Source organism: Poecilia reticulata, linkage group LG21, assembly GCF_000633615.1.
Source record: "Poecilia reticulata strain Guanapo linkage group LG21, Guppy_female_1.0+MT, whole genome shotgun sequence".
NCBI classification, from domain to species: Eukaryota; Metazoa; Chordata; class Actinopteri; order Cyprinodontiformes; family Poeciliidae; genus Poecilia; species Poecilia reticulata.
In genome coordinates, this window is record NC_024351.1 from 4,206,137 (window position 1) to 4,228,138 (window position 22,002).

Consider the following 22,002-nt stretch of genomic DNA (forward strand, 5'->3'; position numbering starts at 1 on the left):
CCTCCTTACAGATCTGGCTAATCAGGTTTAAAGGTCACCTTAACTTTCAGCTCTGCCCACACATTTTCTTCAAGATCAAGAATAAGACTTTGCAAAGGCCATTCTGACTACATCGGCGTATTAGGGTCATTGCAGATAAAGTACATTTCTGTCAAAAACTCTCAGAAATCTTTGAGAAAAAACTCAAAAGTCAAAAAGTTTGTCAGATTTTATTTGTATAGCACATTTCAGCAGCAAGGCATTTCAAAGTGCTTTACATAATTAAAACAGAAACACAGAGTCATGTAACATTGAATAAACAGTAAGAAAGAGAAAGAGAAAAAAAGTTTTGACTTTTGAAACTCAGAAGATTTCTAAAAGTGGAAAAGTTTAAATTTTTGACACTCAGACATTTCAACCTTTTTCTAGAACATTTAAGAGATCAATCTCAAAATTTCTGACATTTTTCTAGAATTTTTTTTTACTTTTCAAACTCAGAAATGTCCTTGTTTTTTCAAGAAAATTTCAGAGACCTTTGTACATAGAAAACAGGAGTAAATTTTCTTCAAAAAACTTGAAAATTTTCTAGAAAAAACATGGAAATTTCTGAGTTTCAAAAGTTGAGAAGTTTAGACTTTTGAAACTGCGGAAGTTGACAAGTATCAACTTTTGAAACTCAAATGTTTTCTAATCATTGCAGGAATTTTTCTAGCAAATTTTTAATTTTCTAATTTTTTCTAGAAAATGTCTGAGATTCATTTTAAACTTTATGAGGTTTTTGTTGAAATGTTTCCTTCTTTTTTCTGTCCACAGTGGCCGTAGAACGAATCGTAGGAAAAGCTGCAATGAGTAAATTGTGTTTTTTCAACATTAGCAGAATATCAAACAAAGTTTTGTGCACATTAGTAATGGAAACGCAGCTACAGATTCTCACCTAAGAGCCAATCAGAACCAATTAACCTAACAGTCGTGTTTGCGGACGTGAAAGATCTTATCAAAGTGATATTTTATTATAATGTTTTTACATTTAAAGTGTCTCATTGTGGAGCCAGCTTAACAACAGAAGATTCAGAATCTGAACGAACTGCTGCCTCAATAAAACAAACTATACTGAAATGCAACAAAAATCAAACATCGAGTCACAACAGTTCAGCTTCTCTGATCAGCCACATCAAAGAGGGCTTATGAATTTAAAATCAGACATACATTATGGATAGAACAAATTTCCCGCGTTCTCCAAGCCGGGTTACATTAGACTGATGGATAATTTAGGTTTTTATTGCGGCGGACCGCTGACATAGATTTACTGTTTGCCTCCAGTGTTGTAGTCGTTTATGAATGGAAATGAGAAATATTGCACTCTACAAAAATGCTCTGTGTCATAACTGTAATCGCTGTGTAGAGGCTGATGTGGGCAGTTTCTTAATAAAAGTTAGCAAAAACAAAAAGGTTGCAACTCCAAGTTAAATCCCAGGCATTTTTGGGGAGATTTTTGCTTTAAGTCGTAACAACAACAAAGAAATGAAACTTTCATGAAATGATGCAGGGAAACGTGCCATTCATTTCATTTTTAGCTTTCATTTTCTGTTTGTTTCCCAGAAAGACAAACTAATCACACGGACGTACGTCGTCACTTAGACAAGTTGTCATCCCAAAATTAGAGCGTCAGGTTGGCAGCTTGCATCTGTCACCCACAGATTAGGGTTTCCATCTGTACGCTTCTCCTCCCGCTGGTGGAGTTTAGGTGAGGCGCACGCCGTAGTTGACAAAGCTTTCGGTTCCTGCAGCTCTCCTTTCAGTGATTTCGGATTGGCACGACAAGCTATTTGCTCGACAAAATGTTTACCAGCCAACAAATAAGTTTGCATTCCAGTCACACAGTGGGGACGGATTCAGAGGAGAGAAAACAGGAGCACACACCCATCAGTAATAACACGGCAGATCTCCGAGATGCAGTGGCTTCTCTCATTTTGCTCTTTCATCTAAATCTGTRTTCAGTTTTAAACAGCATGCAAACTACCTGCTGTTTGCACAAGCTGTTATTACTAAGATTGCAGATAATTTAAACGATGAAACGTTTATCTGTCAAACAAAGGTCACAGATTTCAGCTTTAATGTGTTCATCCATGAAACCACTCTAAACAATGTCCGGCTTTTATTGTTTTTAGAAGCGATAAAGGGGCAGTATTATGTAAAATCGACTTTTTTGAGTTTTCCATCATGTTATAATGTTATTGTCTCACCAAAGACAAACCTGGAGTGCTGCTTTGATACGTTCATACAAGTTGGAGAAATCCTTTCATCTCCATAGCAACCATTCAGGTGTGAAAAACACCTGGATGGACTTAGCTCCGCCTTGGAGGTGCAGCTCCTCCCCCACTCAACTCCTTCAGAYTAGCCAGCAGAMATTTGCAAACACCTGGTGGAACTGCTGAGGTCATCATAGCAGCTACTTCTGAAACAATGGTAAGAAAAAAAAGTAGTTAAAGGGTTAATAGAGCATTGAGTTCTTTTTCTTCTTCTTGAGTTTTRTTGGCGGTTTAGCAAAAAACCTTATGTAAGCAGTACCGCCACCAAGCAGTAAGAAGCGTGGACTCCATTGCATAATATACATAAAAAATAAATAATTTTTTTGAAAAAAAACAATCTTCTTTTTTATTTTTGTTGGCAAAGTTTAGATGTGCATTACTGCCATCTAGTGGAATGGAGTGTGGATSTGGATGCTACACAAGTTAAAACCAAAAAACAAACAACCACCATATCCTCTCTGAATTTCTTCTTCTTAAAGTATTTTAATAAAAAGCAATAAGATTCAGAAATAAAATTTCTCCAAAACGTCTTGCATATTTAACTGTAACTTATTGTCTTGTAATCTAGAAGTTTCCTTCTCTCTACAGAATACAGAACAATAAATCGTTTCACTGTCTGTGATTGAAAACAAAAATCACATTTTACTGCATGATGTTTAAATAGAAATCATTGTATGGAAACAAACTGTCCTAAAACAAAAAAAGTTTCTGATTCAATGTCAGACAATGAAGTAAAGTCTTTGCACGTGAATGTTAATGTTTGTTTTCAGCTGGATATTCGRTTGATTCTCAATAAAATTACAAAATACATGGAAATGTTTGTGGTTTATAGTTTTAGAAAACTTAAAGTTTAAGTACCCAGGTTTTTCTAAGGGATGCAAAGTCTATGTTTTTGGTTAAGGTTACATAAATGCAAAATCTGACATTTATAAAGAACATTTTGTTGGAAGAATTCAATAAACATTTAACCTGAAGTTTCCCACATTTCTTTAAAAGGTTTTTGATGATTAACTTTGATGAAAACTATAAATGAGAAGCAGCAAAAACTTCTACATTTTCTGCCAGATCATCTGCTGATTAATGAGTGACAGGCCTGCAAAACAAAATCTCCTCAGTCTTAAAGAAATCACCAGGTCAGGGGTCATGTCATGTGACATGAGCAAAGGGCAAGCCAATAAACAATGCAGCCAGGAACGAAAAAATGTGCTTTTGTCATTTGTATCCATCCAGTAATCGATTTTCTTTTGTTCTGAGCTGTAATCTACTAACTTTATTGAAGTGTGAGATTTGTTATATCAATTGAAGTTTTTATCTGAACTTTCTACAAACGCAAATGGAATTAAGAGATGGATAAATCTGACTTATGTAACCATTTACTTATCCTGGTAGTTAGCTTGTACATGCAGTCAATAGGAAGTAAACTGCAAGGGTTTTAGTCACATGATCCACTTTGAGCTGCTTTCACAAAGTCCAATTGAGTTTTGTTGAGTTTTTCCCCAAGTAGATATTACAAAGGTTGGATCAGCACTATGTGGCCATTTTGGGTCAGAGAATCATCGATTCAGCAATCCTGTGACCAAAAACAACAAACAACAAAAATCCAGCAGTGTCAGAAATGTTCTGCACAAATCATGCTGGGTGACTGAATTTCTGTTCTTCTTATGATTCCTGAAATCAACAGACACAATATTTTTTTATCATAAATAAATATGGAAAAAAGGTTGGATTTTTCTTCCTATAAATTCAAACAGATTTTTCTTCATCTACATCTAGAAGTTTCCAGGGACTTTGCAAGAAAACAATATATTAGTGTAATAGTAGATAGGAGAAAAAGAAATACATTTACACCAAAAAACTCAGAAATTTTTAGATTAATTCATATGTTTTTTTTTAGGAAAACAAGAGATTTTCTGAGTTACAAAGATTAAACATTTGTGAGAAAAATATCTAGAAAAAGCTCAGAAATTAAAACATTTCTGAGTTAAAATTAACTACCATTTTTTTCCTAAACAATATGTGAAATTAATATAAAAATTTCATGATTTTCTTTTCCTAGAAATTTTTGACTTTGAAGATTAGACATTTTCAAGTTTTTTCTATAAATTTTTTGAGTTTTCTTGCAGAAATGTACTTATTTTTTCTATCTGCAATGACCCTAATATGCCATTGTTGAAATGATTAAAAATATAATTTCATCACAATTATTTAAATAATAATTGAACCTCCATTTGTTTTTCTTTAAAAAATATTCCTTAATGTGGGACTTTTTCATGCCCTGTCAAATAACTGTACTCAAATTAAAGTTTGAATTTTTCACATTTTTTCAGATATTCCTTAATGTGGAATTTTCTTCCTCTTTTAAATAAATGTACTGATATTAAAGGTCCATTTCTCAAAAGTTTTCGGTKTGAGAATCTCTCACTCACATGCTTCAGGCCACCATAGAATTTCTTCATTATGGTTCTTTCCAGCTGTTGTTAGCCACTCCCCGCTAGAACGCCCACCTCTGACGGGGCGGAATGTGATTGGCTCATCCCTGCTGTCAGTTAAGGCTTTGGCCACGCCCACGCAGCGCTGCTTCCTGTGTGTGTGAGAGCCGTTGGAACTCCGTCTGTCTGCAGAGAGGCTTCGGCATGGATGGCAGCTTCTCTTCCACCAACTTTTCACCGGAGATTTTAAACCGYCCGCTTTTCGTTTTAGTCCGCTTGTATGACTTGGAAATGGGTTTGTGAGCGGAGTAAGCCAAACTTGAGTTAGACAGAGTGTTTAAAATCTTTTTGTTTCCTTCTTGGTTCGAGTTGTTTTAAAGGAAAAAAGAGGTGAAAATGCCAGTTGCAACTCTTCTGCCTTTCACCGCTCCGCCAAATAGGAAGTCTGCCAGCCCGACTTCTTTCAGGCTGACAGAGAAATTTATTCTTCTCCTGGTGTTCAGCGCCTTCATCACCCTGTGTTTCGGGGCTATCTTCTTCCTCCCGGACTCGTCGAAGCTACTCAGCGGAGTTTTCTTCCGCTCCCCCGCGGTGGAGACAAACACCCGCACCGGTCCGGAGAGCAGCTACTCCGGCTCGGCTGGAAGCGACGTCCGGGTCCTGGCCAAGATCAAGAAGGACCACGAAAATGCGCTGCTGGAGGCCAAGGACACGCTCCAAAAGCGACCCGAGGAGATACAATGGGACATATCAAAAGACAAGAAACTTATCATTGCGGGTCAGGCTGAGAATGATGTGAATAAAATACCACCCATTGAATATCACCGTCCGCCCGGAGCGACGGGACACGAACCGCTGGACCCCGAAACTAAGGAGAGACGGGCTAAAATCAAAGAGGTAAGGATCTGTTGAGCAACATTAACTGGGTTATGGGTAAATAAACGATTTAACATATGAACCCAGAGGCGCCTCCAGAAAGTTTTAAAACGGTTAAACCACTGATAATATGGAGGAGATGCACCAAAACTAGACAATACMAGTAATCCACTGAGCAAAATACTTAATAATACATCTGGACCTGATTTAGAGATGGAAAAATATAATATCTGATTTGACCTATATATTTCAAGGGTGCACAATGTAAAATAAACGCTTTATTAGACATACCTTGTTAGAAACAAGTTGGTAACCCCGTAATTCTACTGTAATTTTGTGGTTGAGATTCAGCAAATCATTTTTTGGAGATCCATATTGACTTAGTTACATCACACAGATGCAGCAGATTTTTAGCTGCATGTCCACAATGACTGTCTCCTCTTCCTCCATGTTTTAAAGATGCTCTAATGCAGTTGTACTTGAACGTTTCTGGTTCCGACCATCATAACAGAGAATATTAGTAACGTATAGTGATGTATGTTCTAGTTTATTTAGAATTTCTTCTAACATTTCCACCTCAAACCTGTAGATTCACAACACCCTTTGAGGCCCTGACTCCATTTTTTTTTAACTAAATGGATTGAGATCTGGTGATTGCAAAAACCATTGGACTCATTGTCAGATTAAGATGATTTGAGCTTTGAAATATGGATCATTATCCTGCTGAAAGTAGATGTTGGTCACCAGCAGCCTGAACTGTTGATATGCAGCGTATTTGTTGTTTAGACCAAGGTTTGATGCTACCAGGCAACATTTTTGCAGTTATTRCCCAATTTGTTTGAGTTTGTGTGGACTGTAACCTCAGTTTTCTGTTTTTACCTGACAGGGGTTAGGGTTAAAATGTTTAAATTCACTTAAATAATACTTTTTCAGCATTTTAATTCAGTGTTTGAACCTCAACAAGTCATCTTTGTCATATCTTGATGGCTGAATGCATTGATTTACTGCCATGTGATTTGAGTTGATAAGCTATTGAACAAGTGTTCTTAACAGTATCATTAGCAATATAAACCATAGAATAACACCTGAAATCTCAATGTGAAACTCCGTTTCATTTATTTTAATATGATTGAGCTAAAATAGTCATGTTTTCACTGGTGTTATTGCACTAATATCAACATGAATTTTGTGAAAAGTGAAAAATATGCTTCCATATTTCCATATTTGACATGCACAGGCAAATGGATAACAAACACATTGTTACCTAAATGGTCTATAAATATTTAATACAGGTGTTTAGTGACAAGAATCTTATCTGAATATCTCTGGAGATGCTGGTAAGACCTTTACGATCGAGTTTCTCATGATGTAGATGACGCAGCACTGAGATACAGTTACACATGATAATCCTGGACTTATCTATTATTTACGCATTATTTACGGACTTGTGGCTTATCTAGTAAAGGTGGTGTCTGTGTAATTGAGAGGCCTGCAGTTCCAGTCCAGCTCATTGAATTTGCTTTTTTATTTATGCTCGTCAATCTGTGCTTAAAGAAGGCTAAGTTTAGAGTTTTAAATGTCAATTTATAAGTCAGACAATCGTTTAGTTTCACACATTCTAACCCAGACACCTGTAGGTCATTCAGACGTTGCTTATATGCATCTGTGACTAATAAATGCTCACTGGGAATTGGTATGTATGAAAAGCATTGATTTATTAAAATACCTGCATCTCAGTAAATTAGAATGGAAAATATTTCAGTAACTTAATTCATGAAGTACAATCCATATAATACAGATTCATTAAGCACAGAGTGGTGCTAATCTATTAAGATCTTGATGATTTTGACCTAAAGCTAATAATTCTAGAAAAATCAATTGAAAATTAATTTTGTAATTGGAAATATGATGTTATGGTTCATGCAGTCTTGGGGGAGATCTTTTTTTTTTTTTACCTTGTTTTGAAGGTCAAAATGTAGCTACTTGTAGTGCTATGTTTAGTATTTTTGACACGGTCAGATCAAACATCTGACAAAATCTCCACTTCCACCAGTGTTCACATCTTTTAGCTGTAGATTCTCTTTCAAATATTCCCATATAGAAATGTCACTCTTTTTAATTAATATTTACAGCTTGTAATTTTAGGGTGTTTTCACACCGGTTTGATTATGGACCAAAATTGCAACATGTTTCACTTTCAGCTAGTGCTGTTCACTTTCACACTGCACTGAGTCAAATGATCCAAATCATTTGGAATAACTGTTCCCCTCCTCACCTGTGGTGGCGCTGCACCAAGAATCACTGAGGGAAACGATACAAAAGCCTCAGAAGACGACACTGAGCACAGCTTGCTTCTTTACAAAATTAAAGAAAAATAATGTCATCAAATTGTAGCGGTTTTATGATTTCTCTTTTTTTGTCGGTGTAAGACCACGAGACATTTCTTCCACTTTAATATTTACCCATAATGCCCTGCGTTGTAGTCCGTTTCCTGCTTTTGGAGCAAGCAGTCTTTGATCTGCTTGAATTTGAACCACACCAGAGTTCACTTCAACCGAACCAAAACCTAGGCTTGTAGGCGGACCAGAGTTCGCTTTTTTCAGAGTTTGATTTCGCATTCACACCTCCGCAAACAAACCAGACTTTTATTTACTTATTTATTTCAAACTGTTTTTTAAAAACAAGAAACAAGTGATCAGTAGGACAAGAGAAAGCATGTGCATACATGGCCAAGAACAAAATAATTGGCTTACCAATACTTTTGTTCTAAAAGATGTAGGAAGAAGTGAACACTTATTTAATCCGACACCTTATCTAAATTTAATTAAACATATCACTTAACAACTCAATAATTATTATACATTTGTAATTAAAACCATGTTATTGTATTTATATGCCTAGAAACAGCAAATACATTTTATTATGTATAAAGTGATTACAAACTAAAAAAAATCTATGGACCCATAGAAATAATGAAAATTGAAAACCAGACATACAGAATCAGAATAATTACCAACTCCCTGCCAATGTACACCCGATCAATTCTTCATAATCTGTGTCATATCAACAAGTAGAATAAAAAAAAAAAACCCAAGCGAACTGGAGTTGGAATGAAGTGGACCAATCAGTGGTGGTGTGATTCCACCTTTAGTCACCATCAGGTTGTGACATTCTCTGAAACTCACTCAGCGTCTGGTCTTTGGGAAAGAATGCACCAAGAACCCCCTTCCAGGCTGCTCCACCCGTTCTGCTGGTTTCCCTGTTCTGTGTAAAACCAGCTCGGGTTTCCTGCCATATACCGAAATTAAGTGACCCATATTCAAAAGCATCATGGCTGCCGAACGTTCATACAAGACGTAATGTACACCAACAGAATTGGGATGTGTTGTGTTCCCTGTCATTTGGCATCTTATCATTCCTAAAAACCCTCTCAGTAAATCTTGTAGCCGCCTGCAGCGTGTCTGGTGTTGTGGTGTCTCTGCAGAGTGTTCGGGGAAACGAGTGGAAAGCCCTGCGCTGGAGTCCCAGAGGTGGTGTCAGGTGGCAGCCCCGTAGCATGCAGTCAGCCTGCTGCTCCAGCTGATGTTAGGAGACGTTTGTTCAGAAATGCTGTTTAGATGAGCAGGGGCCATACTCTGCAGTGTTTTAAATTGGAAAACGGGATTTTTAGAGTGCAGTTCCACTAAATATTCTCATTTACATGGGCAGCTGATAGAGGATTGCTGAGTGAGTCAAAGATAAGAAGTTAATGACCTAAAAAAGCTGCTGGTGGACGCATTCCGACATGTGTATTTATGGAGAAATTAGTTAAATCCAGATACCTGTTGGGCAAAATGTGATGGTTACGATTAAGATAGGACCTTCAGTTGGAACAGCAGCTAACAGTTATTTGAGTAATCAGAGGTCTGTCACTATAAATCAATTAATTGCTTGATGAATTGAAAGGAGATCAATAATTTCCATTTGTATGACATATAGTTTTCCTCTTTCTATCAAAAACTGGATGATAAAAGTCTTCAGTCTGGTGCTTTAGTCTCAACAAGCCCTTTTTTTGAAGGACAATTTTGTTTAGAAACTTCATAATTAATTTTATGTGTTGTTTCTTTTACTTATTTTGGATTTTTTTAAATGTCTTCCAGTTCCAGTGTTAGATGTTTTTTAAAATTTAAAGTTTATTGATCTTTGAAAATGTGTTCTTGCTTTATTATGCCATTACCATTATTTTACTTGAACATGTTCTCTAAACAATATTATCGTTTATAGCAATAACTTATGGGACAACTTATCACCCAGCAAAATTTGTTATTGTGACAGGCCTAGTCATCAAGTATTATATCAGTTATTCTAGTGATTAATCGAGTAATTGGATTAAAAAAATAATTTAACCACCTAAGCTTATTTCACAGAATATAAAAAATTCAATTAATTTTTAAATAAGAAAATCTACATTTCATTGCCAAAAATGCAACTATGTACGCTTGATCATTTAAAGAAAAAGAAAAAAAAAAATACTTCAGCTAAGTTGTTTATTGAAAACAGCATAATTTTTAAAATCTTACATGCAAAAATGTCTATATTTTTGTACTGTYTTAGTTTAATTTCTGATTATGTGTTGTTTTAGTCTTTTTCCTCCATCTAACAATTATTTGTTTACTAAATTAGTTGATTAATCGATTGTTCATGATTATTCAAATTGTTCCAGCCCTACTTTCGATAAATAAAAAGTGCGATTTCCTTCCTGCTTTGGGCTAAAAAGCAAACAGGTTCGGCAGGTTCTGAAAATAAAATCAACTGTGTGATTCATGGTTGGATGAGAGGATCAAGTGTGAAGAGGTCACCTTCGACGGCACGAGTCTTAATCTATGTTTGATCAAAGTAAACACTCCAGCAGATGGAGAAAGCTTCAGCTGGACTGCTGTCACTGAGATGAAAACAAAACAGACAATATTATCACAGAAGAAGATGGCAAAACATTTGGAAAACAACTTCTTTCTTCATTACAATGCACATAAAAATATGAATGTGACAATAATCCATAAGAGGAAAGTGTCTGTGACAAACCTGTTAAGCTTAGGAGGAGTATTGACACAACACCGCTGGTTACGCCTCGTGTTATTAAACACCAACATCAGTCATGAGAAATTTCAGCAGGGGTTGCTTTTCATTTGTCTCCATCAATATCCTTTAGTCGTAGCTATTGATCAGAATCTCACAGCTGTGGCCGACAGTTGACTGGCATTGTGAAATAACCTGCAGCTGCACATGTTCTGGCTGAATAGAGATAATTGGATATGCTGGGTATGGTTTCAAATATTCAGTTGCTGTTTTTCCTCCAGAGAAGGTTAAACATGCTGTCCTGGGTTTCCTGCCGCCTCTCTTCAATTAATGACACCAGTTTCCAAATCAAAAATGGGACGTTGCTTCAGCTTCACTGACTTCTGAAATGATGACTTTCTTTTGTCTTTGAATTTTGTCTTTGAAAATTACAAAATATTATGTTCTGTCATCAATTAATTGTATTTTAAGTAGGGGTGATGTCACACTGTGTGTGAGAGAGCAAAGTAGTCTTTTAAATTAATTTAAAACAAACATGGAATGATTACAAACTTAATAGTTTTTGCAGACTTTAACATCTCAAATTAGCAGTTAGCAGTGTTAGCATTACTGAAGGTAAGCATCGGTGTCTGTGTATACTCTCTAAAGAATGCAGGCCCCTTATTTTGACTGAAGTTTCCTAAAGGCCATCAATATTTCCAAACCCAACAACTTCCCTAATTATTGTTTGTAAAGTTCAACAATATTTAACAGATGAACTTTGTTGCCATATGTTCAACCTGGGTGGTACCTACTGAAGTCAGCTGGTGATAAAATTATAATTGAATTAACACAATCATTCATAAATAAATCTAATAAAAATATATACAAATGTAAATCATGTATTAAAATGTATAGTTATATAAATAAAATTCTGAATAATTTTGATAATAAATAAAAAAATATTTAGTTTGGCCAAATGTTCTTTTATAAAATACGTTTTTTAAATTTTGCTACTTTGTGCTGTCCTTCGATTCATTTCTAAGCAATTTCTGATTCTGAAAATTATGTAATTTTAGTCATCTTCGCTCAGCAACAACATTCTCACTGAGGAGTGTTGTTTTCAGTTTGTCTCTACGGAGCAATAAAAATGCCATTAATTTAACTGGAATTGATACTTTAAGTGTTTGATCCTTTTCTATATACTGAAAGTCATACATGGAAACCTTGATCAGAGTCAAAAATGTACTAACAAAAGTTAGACAATATTAAGTATTAAAGATGTTGTACTTTGTGCTTTGGTTTGTCCTGTTCATTGATATTTGACTTGATAATCTGCCATCACAAGCAGAATAATATTTCTAACCTTTATCTGGGATATTTTTAAGTACAGATCTCTGTTAAATTGAAGTGTTCAGGCTCAGACTCAAACCTTTGTGCCTCTTGATTTCTCTGCCCTTTCTGTTTGGCAAACCAATAACCGTGTTGACCAAACACGGCCACACAAACCCTCTCTTACATGCTCTCCCTGATCTTGCTGCCCCGCTGTCATTTAGAGATGGATTTTTTTTAAAATATTTGTTGATACAGCCAGGTTCTTATTACACCACACCATCACCATCTGACCCGGTTCCCAAGGGGATCTGCTCAGTGCTGTTCGGCACTCTGGCTTTGTCATCATCGTGTTTGTTACCAGCGGAGGACATGAGGGGCCGTGTAAGGGATAAACAGCTGGTTGTGAGGGACCACCACCGTCCTAAAATCTGCTAAACATGTTTGTACCCTGAAAAATCAAAGGCTCCCTGGAGGATCCTGCCTCCCCACAGCGTGGCCCATGTTTGGACTCTCTCTCTCTCTGGAGGGAGCAGCAGTTGGGGGTAATAATGAAAACCTTGGCTGATAAACAGAAGGAAAATGGAGTTGGAAGAGGCCAATGCATTATTGTTGGAACACCTGTGTTATTTGAACTGACATGCTTTTCTGCCTGGCTGTAACAATTTCAGACTGGATGAGATGTAGGGTGTTTTCACACCTGATAGTCTGGTAGACTTGGTTCAGTTAGGGACCAAAATTGCTAAAGTTTTTCAATACTGATTGAAAAAACCTGTTCTTTTCCTCGTCTGTGGGGGCGCTGCACCAAGAACCGACACAAAAACCTCCAAAGAAGACATGAACACAACTTCCTTCAGCAAATGTAAACAAAAACAGAGTAGCGTCAGATTTTAGCGGTTGTCGGATTTCTCTTTAGTCTTCAGTTAAAAAACCGCACAAGACATTTCTCCTGCTAGCGCTAGATTCTCACGTTTGTTTTGTTTGTATTTACCCAGAATTCCCTACACAACTTCCTGCTTTTGGAATGGTCTCTAGTCTGATTGGCGTTCACATATGCATTCGAACTGCGGCAGAGTTCACTTCCACTGAACATTGACCTAATTGTTTAGCTGTATCGGAGTTCGATTACACTTTCAAAGAACTGGACTTTCTTGGCAAATGAACTGGAATTGGATTAAAGCGGACTGAAAGGGGCTGGTGTGAATTCACCCTTAAGGAAACTTCAATTCATTTTTAATGTTACATAGGAAAACTGGTCCTAATCACATACATTAAGCATAATTAGTTGAAAAGATGATCCATTCATGGTCAGTGTCTCTGGATTTTCTGGATAAACTGACAAAATTTCATAGAATACTAAGTCTGTCAGGCATATCTTTGCAAAAAGTACTTCCATACACAGAATATTCACATACTGTTTAAAATAAACAGTAAACAGTCGTGTTGCTTCTTCCCCAACTGCAAGAAAACTCTCAGTGCTTATAGATTTAGATCAGGGGAAAAAAGAGTGCTGAGTTTTAAAAATAGCACAGCGAGAGATAAAAAGGATATTGGTTGAAAAAGTTTTTGTCACATTGCTGTGGATTTGCATTTTATTTCCATGGTTGAAGTCTAGTGCTGTGAAAAAGCATCGGCCCCTCTTACAGATTTATTCAGTGCTTTTTGAAAACTGCTGTTTTGTAATTTATTACTGGAAAGCAGAAATCCAAACCAACATGGCTAGATGTGAAAATATAATTGCTCCCTTATTGTTAAATTGTAAATTAACTGCAACTAACCACAGTTTTTAGAGTGCTGAATTCAAGCAGGCCTGGTTACTGATTGAACTTTGGATTAAAGAAATATTAACTACTACTTATCTGACAGCATGAAGTAGGCAAGTTAAGTCAAACTGTCCCACGTTTTGTTTGGATATTTACAAACACAATGGTTGCAACTTAAATATATCATATACATTCTGAACATTTGATCCTCTTATACATATTTTGTCCAATGGAATCACCATCACCCAGTAATAAGATCACCTAATCTCATGCTGCGCTATGCAGACTCTCTGTCTGCACTGATTAGTATTAACTCAGACAGACACACTCATTGGTAGCTCGGAGTTTCAGTCTGACCAATTTTTGGATAAATCCAGCTAATAATTATTTAATAACTCTATAGCACTCAGACTGCTTATAACAGGGGTGTCCAAACTGTGACTCAGGTGCCATTTGTGGTCCTTTGAACAATTTTGTGAGGCCCCTCACTGCAGTGGTACAAATGTGGCCATCTAGTGGGAACTTTTGTAATTTTTGAGCATGATAATGTAGACTACCAATTTTGCTGGTCGATGAATTGTCCCAAACTTTGTTGCGATAAATTACAATTTTTCAAATAAAATAATGGTAACGGCATAATAGTGCAAGAAAACATTCTCAAAAATCAATAAACTTTAAATACTAGTGAGTATTTAACACTGGAACTGGAAGACATTTTAAATAAAATCAATTATGAATCTCTGTAAACAAAATTGTTGCTAGTTGAGGCTAAAGCACCAGACTGAAAACTTTTATCATCCAGTTTTGGTAGAAAAAGAGAATAATAATAAATCATGCAAATGGAAATTAAGTTTTTTTTTTTTTTTTTTTACATTATAACATTTCATTTCTTGGCTCTTTCAAAAGTTAGCTGAGTTGTGAAGTTCTGAATGAATAAAACCATCCACTGTTGTGACATTTGCATGGGACTACAGGGCAGCTGCTGTCCTCTGACTCAATGTTGGGCCTTTGATGAAAGATGAAGTTTGATGAGGTGGAGATTGTCGCTTTGCAAAACAGATGCAAATGAGCGTTTGGCTTGCCGTAGGCGAAGTGTAAGTGGCGTTATGTATTTTGAAGGCTGTCAGCCGGTAAACTACTGTGGCGCATGTTTAGAATGCACATAGAGAAAACATGCATGGTTTCTTGTAAACATCCACCTCATGGTTCGGAGGCAGGATGCTTCAGATGTTGGTGAAACTGACTGAATGCTTCCCAGAGATGACAGCTGATGAAAGATGAAACACTTCAGCCTCCTCTGTGTTTTCTTTACTTATTTCTGCTCTTCTCTTCATGTGTGTTTGTTTCTTTTCAGGTTGTAGACTTTAGATGTTTTTAAATCTTTCTGTTTTTTAAACCAAATTCAGATTTCTTTTCTGTTAAAAACATTGTTTTTAATGAACTTTTATAAATGGTAGAGCTTGATCTCCAACTCCTGCAGACTCTGTTGCCTCCAAGTCTTATTTCTGTTTTGCCTTTTGAACTAATTGTCTCAGTTGTCCTGGTCCTGCTCCTTCCCTTTAGAGTGGAAACAATACACATGCTTTTTGTTTGTCAGCTAGAGTTACTGCCAGCCCTCGCTAGGTGCTCTCTTTAATTGCCTTAAAGGTATAATGGTTCTGGCTCTCAAGCACCACCACTTATCCTTGCAGAGGTAAAGCTTTATATGCAGGATGCCTCTGTAGGGCCGAAGGTAGGCTGTAACCCTTTTTGTTTTATTGAAAACACAAACTAATAATAGCTGTATTTAACTTGGATCTTTTAACTCCAGACAAGTAGAAACCCAGTCAAAAATGCTCAAAAATCTCAACAATAACAAATGGGAACAGAAATCAGCAATAGTAATCTGTAACCAAACTGTCCTCTAAAAGATACTTTCCTACTTTTTATGGCCTTTTATATTAGTCTCTCTTGGCATCCATGCCCAGAGTTAAATAATTAATGTCACATCTGCTTTGCTTGTAGCGTGAGATTTTTTTTCCTACCTCCAGAGAAAAATCAAACTAACATCTGCTTTACTTGTTTTGTTCTACATGGAGACTGAATCAGACACAAATATGCACCTCAAATGCTGAACTGTGTAACAAACCATAATTACCCTGCTTACTCGTCTTAATTTTTTAAAAAGTAGAAATTTAAACTGTTATGACAATGTACCAGTCACAGCAGTGAGAGGAAACATGCATAGGAATGTTGCTGTGCTACATTGAGCCTTCCTATTATCTGCTGAATGTCTTGCTATCACTCGCTTTCTCACAGCATGAATGAACCACAGGCTTTGCTCAACATGCTAAATAAGTTTCCTTTCAATTTGTTTCCTACAACTTTATGGTTTATTTCTGTTAATAAAGATGGTTGTCTTTCAGTAACAACTTTGACACTGAAGAGTGTTGTTACAATGATGCCACAGTGTGTAGGTATGCTGCATTTGCTCATCAGAAAAACAGCAAATTAAAAAAAGAAAAAAATCATGGTTTTGTTGTATTTTGCAAGTTTTACAAACATTACACTTCATATTAAAGTCATAAGCTCATTTTTAATGTTTTTTTTACATTGTTGAATTTTTATTAAATGATACTTAAATATTTGGAAGTAACTATTTATCTTTTTCGGACCAACATCCATCAAGTCATTCCTGCATATATGTAAATCTATCTATTAAATATCTATAATTTGTATGAATAAACTATCTTTTTATGTTTTTTCTGGAACAGGGCACCAAAAGAATCCTGGCTGCAGCCCAGGGCCCCTCAGCCTTTTAAATCCGGCCCTGATTATTACTGTTACTAAAAAAGGTGTTTAATCCATTTGAGTGTTCTGATAAAATGTAAACATGTTAGACTTACTTGAAGTTGCTGGAGGTCTTCCAACATGACAGTTTTTAATGAATACACATTTATTTTAACCAATATTTGTGAGAAGAATAAATGTAATTTAAACTCTGAGAACCTTGTGAAGTTGGACTGTATTTTTTTAAAGTTGGATTTGGCCTGGAACATTTTGATTGGTGCATCTTCATTTACAATGCAGTCCTAATGGACAGCCCTCTAGCTGTGGATAATTTAAATCCATACATTAGTATGGATTTCTGCTGCAGGCCTCTCGCAACGCAAATGCAGATTGATTAATTCATTGTCTGGCTTTCAGGCAATCTTCGAGTTCACGCTGCAGATAGGATGACTAAAATCCTTTTTCTCCTGGTTTTTATGTTGCCTGCTCGCTGTGTGAGATCTTTTTAGGTGTGACTGACTGATTCCTATTCCGCACACACTCCAACAGTGTGTGTGTGTGTGTTTCAGCCTTTGTAATGTCCAACCAGAGCCCCAGGCGAGCCCCACAATCTCTCACACCACAAACCTAGATGGTATATTAAGCTTTATCTACTTGGACTAACCATCTCAGAGGCACATTTAACTCCTCACTGCTGTCGCTGGATTTACTCTCCCAGCTTCATTACTGCTCTCACATAGTGATTGAGCATTGATTTGGAAAGCTTTAGGCAACACAAATACGATGGATCACCAATACTATCATCTAGTTTTTTCAATAAAGTTCAAACCATGAGGCAGCCTGAGGGAGATGAATTGATGAGACTCAACTCTAGTGTAATCTACCGAGTGAAATGAACTCAGAACTGCAGTCATATTTAATGTTCAACGTAAATAAAAGTTTACATTTTATGGTGTATGTTTCATAAAAATACTTGGATAACTGCTTTAACTAGTTTTACTTAAACAGAATAGCAGTACTTTAGTCCTAAACATAATTATTACTGAAAAATTTTGCTAAAGGCACCTACTAAACTGAGAACATGTTTTTTTTGTAAGAAAGGAAGAAAGGAACAGGCTTTCTTAAATCTATCTGAGCAGCAGTGTGCAGCACAGACACATCCTCCAGTTTCTCCATCACTTTATCTGGAAATTCATGAAAAGAAATTATATTGTTGGAAAAGTTTAACTAACTTTTTAAACCTTTAACTTCTAAGCTTAGTGTTTATTCATGAAAAGCCAGAAATAGTTTATATATTTCATTAGGACTCATAAAACAAGCTAACGTTTTTGTGTTAGCTGTGCGTTGGCCTCATCTGACTCGCATGACCTTTCACTTGTTGCTACTTTTCCATTGTATTTATTGATTTTGGCTGCTATTTTAAAAAATATTTTACATGTTTTTACAAAATTAAAGTTTATTGGGCTTTAAGAGGGCGAAATTGCATTATTATGCCATTATAGATATGACTTAAACATGGACTCAAAACAACAATGTTATTGTTTATCGCAATAATTTATTGTCCTGCAAATTTGGCATGACGGTAAGTCTGCTTAATCCTGATATTTGTGAAGGTTAACAACCACAGCCACTTGTATCTTATGCTTATAACTGCCTGTTTTAATAGCTCAAACACCAAATATATATCTTAATATTCCTTAATAAACACAGTGAGAACAGTGTTAGCACTACCATGGAAGTTTACGTTTACAATCTAGCAATTTCTGTACAAGGAAAGAAAAGGGAAAGGGAGAATAAAACGCAAAAAACAAACACCAGAGCTCTGTTGAGCTGCCTCGTACCTCTTGTGATGTCATTAGAGTTAATTGGCTTTTTTTGGGATGGGACATTTAATGTTTATTTAAATAACAATTTACAAAAAAAACCCAAACATGACATGCTGTACAGATTAAAAACTATGTCAAACAAGAATTTTATACATCTTTACAAACCTATCTGACCAGCAGCTTTAAGTTAGTTCTTCAGTTTTCCCAGACTAAGACTAAAAGAAGTGGTGTCTGGAAAAAGTTGGCTAAATGAAATGTCAATATCAAGTTGTCGGTAACCTTTCTCGCTCCCTCAGCAAATCACTTTGTTGGACGCCTCAGTCGGCTTCGCTCTCCTGCACTTAAAGCTCGCTTTTAAGTTTCTGTGGAGCTCGTTGCCCAACCGTCACAGCCAGACATAAACAGGCAGACATGCATTTAATGCGACGAAGGGAAAAACTCCAGAGGAGTCCATAGTTCACCGTTGGCCTCGTTGAATGGAAAAAAAAAATCTGAAGTGGATGTAAAGGTCGCAAAAAGAGGAAGTGTTGTAGAGTTTCAATTTCTTCTCACTATCTCACACCACCTTTATGTATAGCCTGACCTTTTTCAGCAAAAATAAGCTGTTAAGTTTTTATCAATACACTACAGGCTTTGACCTGCTGCATAAATGGATCTGCTTCCCCTGTGGTTATACTTTTATATTTGGTACATGAAAGAAGGTAAAACAGCTCCTCAAGTCTTAAAAACTCTTTTCTATTCCTTTTTACATCTTTAAATAGAGAAGTTGCTGATTTTAGATGATATAATGTTAGTGATCATAGTTATGATCCTAAAAATGTAAATTAGTGCACTTGTTCTTAAAACTAAGGAAAGTAGAGAAGTTAGAAGCATCTTGTGTTCTGTTTGTCTGCTTCTCTTTACAAATGTTACTGCTGAATGTGAGCTTTATGGAGAATGAAGAGACAGAGAGTTGCACATGTTTTGCATTTTGTACTTTTGCAGCAGGATTATTCCCTGCTGAACACAGTGATATAAACACTGGGCAGCGCAGCCTCCAGTGGTTCWGGGGGAATGCACAAATCAACAAACCAGTAATGACATTAACGGCCGTATAAAATTGTTGTAGCTCTTGGTTTTAGAGTGGTCAGTGTGCAGTTTGTCTGCTGTTTCATAAAGCTGCAACTCTACCGGCATTACATCTGCATGACCCTGTTACAAAGCAATTAGTGTATTAGTAGAAGAACAGCCATATTGTGGATTGATGCATGAAATAATGGCAACACTTAAAGAAAAACAGACGTAGTTGATGGTTTCATATTTGGAAACATTGCAGAGATTAATCACTTGTGACATGAGGATGTCTTTTTTTGTGGATCTGTAACTTGGAGGATTTTATTTCAAGAGATGAAGTAGAATATGTCTCTAAATTTATGCTGTTTATCAATAATTTTTTTAAAGGCTTTGTGACCGTTTTTCACAATTAGCTGAACAGGTAGAGGAACGACAGAAAAGGGAAGTAGAGTATGGATGCCTACCACTTAGCCACCTGGTGCCGCATAAATGTTCTTTTTTTTTTACAATTGTCTTTTCACTAAAAGACGGGAAGTTTAATTTAATTCAAAAAGTAGAATTTTTTTATATTTTAAATGCCATTTGTTGTTTTTAAAAACAAGTCCTGGCCTCTCTACTGCAGTGCAAACTGTTTTTACAAGGTGTGATTCCCATTTTCCAAAACAAATCGTGTATATAAAACAAGTCTTTATATAGTTGCACAGATTTAACTGAACAGACCACCTGGTTGGTTTTATTGTCCATTTTGACCTCTGTAAGGGTCAGAGGTCAGATTCACTCAACAGTAAGTCCATCACAATCAGAATTCAACCAGTAACTGGTAATAAAACCAGCATTAGCATTTTAGCTTCAGGGACGATTAAAGATGATCTCAGTTAGTTTCAATTCACAAATCTGGAACAAACTTCCAGAAAACTGCAAAACTGCTGAAACACTGAATTCCTTTAAATCAAAACAAAAGCCCCAACTGTTCAGAGTTGCTTTTGATTAATAATAACTGGAACATTGATAATTGTACTTGATGTGTATTTGCTTGATGATGGCATTTGACAAAATGTAATGTTTATTACTTGTTTCATTCATTTCTGTACTGTTTTAATGGTGTAAAGCACTTTGAAATGCCTTGTTGCTTAAATTGCTTTGTAAATAAACATGACTTATCAGTGTCTATTCAGCTGTATTCAAAATGTTCGTTGTATTGAGGTTGCTTACTGAAGATCGCAGCAGTGTCGCGTTACTAGCGGATAGTATGAAGGGTGTGGTACATGGATGGTGTAGGAAATATGATGAGCGTCCTTTATTAGGCCGTAAAACTCCTTTTGTGTTATTTGATGCCAGCTCCCTGTGTTATATAAGCCGGTCCCATTCCTCCAGCGTTGGGTTACCATGCTGTTAGGTTTGTCTTGTTTTATTTCTGCCGTTTGCTTTGACACTGACCCATTTCTGAGTTTATCAGTTAATCAAGTTTATTTGGATGGCACATTTCAGCAACAAGGCAGCGAGAAACCAGTAACAAACATTACATTTTGTGGAGTGCCGTCATAAAAATGATCAATATGCATCAAATATGTTGATCGGAGTTTCAATTATTACGATTCAAATTATTGATAATTAGAAGATCTTCAGAGTAGATGGTAAAAAAAACTTACCACAATATAATTGTTTCATATCAGTTGATATTGCTAATTGTGTATCAATAATTATTGATTTTTTTTTTTTCAATTTTAAATATCTGAAATACTGCCAGACTGGTGGCATGACCTTTCCTGTTTTCATTACATGCCATAATTTCTTTTAAAGCAGTTATGAGGTATGGTGCAAAGCATGAAACTGCATGAAATTTACTCAACAGGTTGTTGCTAGGTAACCAAAGAATGAGTGCGTTGCTAGGTAACCAAAGAATGAGTGAGTTAGTTGATTCCACCAACATAGTTCAACTGGCCTTCAGAGGTTGAGCAGCTAAAGCCTTTCCWCTTCCTACATCTCCCAGAATGCTGTGCGGTTCAGTGACATTATTGCATATTCTGTCAGRTGTGTTATCTATTGATACTGATCATGTGTCTRTCGTGATGTATGTTATTGATTTATTGTCTGGCGCCTGTTCAGAGTTAAACCTGGGAGAAGTTGAGCTGGTTTTCTTCATGTTAGCATTTTTACATCCAGTGTTGTCGCCTTTTGAAGGGGAATCCTCTTGGATATTGAATATTGGCGCGWCTCAAGTACTACAGGGGTTATGGTTGGCTGATTTTCTCTCCTCTAATCCAATTCAGTCTAATACCCAGAATCACAAGCTGTCACTCACATACTCCATTTATTTTTCAATCTCCCCATGCTTCCTTCTCGCCCCTTTTCCACGCGAGGGCTGGAATGTTAAAACTGAAACCTCWGCCATGCTGAATGTTTGATCAGCTTTTCTGTTTYWATCCGAACGGGAACTATAGGCTCGGACGTTTCCACAGGTGTGCAGGAGCCTGGACAGTTTCTAGTTTGTGTGAAGAACAGAGCTGTGGTTGCTGAAGCAGCTGCTGATGTCRTGTAGTTGTGGTTGTTTTATTAGTTCCTGGTTTTACATAATTCAAATAATGAGGCGTTATGGTTTCATTTAACATGGAAGCTGCATCAGGAAGCAGAG

At 36.4% G+C, this 22,002-nt stretch overlaps 1 protein-coding gene across 1 annotated transcript in view; it reads left to right on the forward strand.

Annotated features, from left to right (window-relative positions):
• The first annotated feature begins 4,890 nt into the window (after positions 1-4,890).
• The window catches only part of man1a1 (mannosidase, alpha, class 1A, member 1), a 125,270-nt gene continuing 108,158 nt past the window's right edge, over positions 4,891-22,002 (forward strand). Inside the window, exon 1 of the mRNA XM_008397245.2 lies at positions 4,891-5,614. Coding sequence (XP_008395467.1) covers positions 5,114-5,614 — 501 coding nt within the window. The 5' untranslated portion in view covers positions 4,891-5,113. The remainder of the gene's footprint in view (positions 5,615-22,002) is intronic.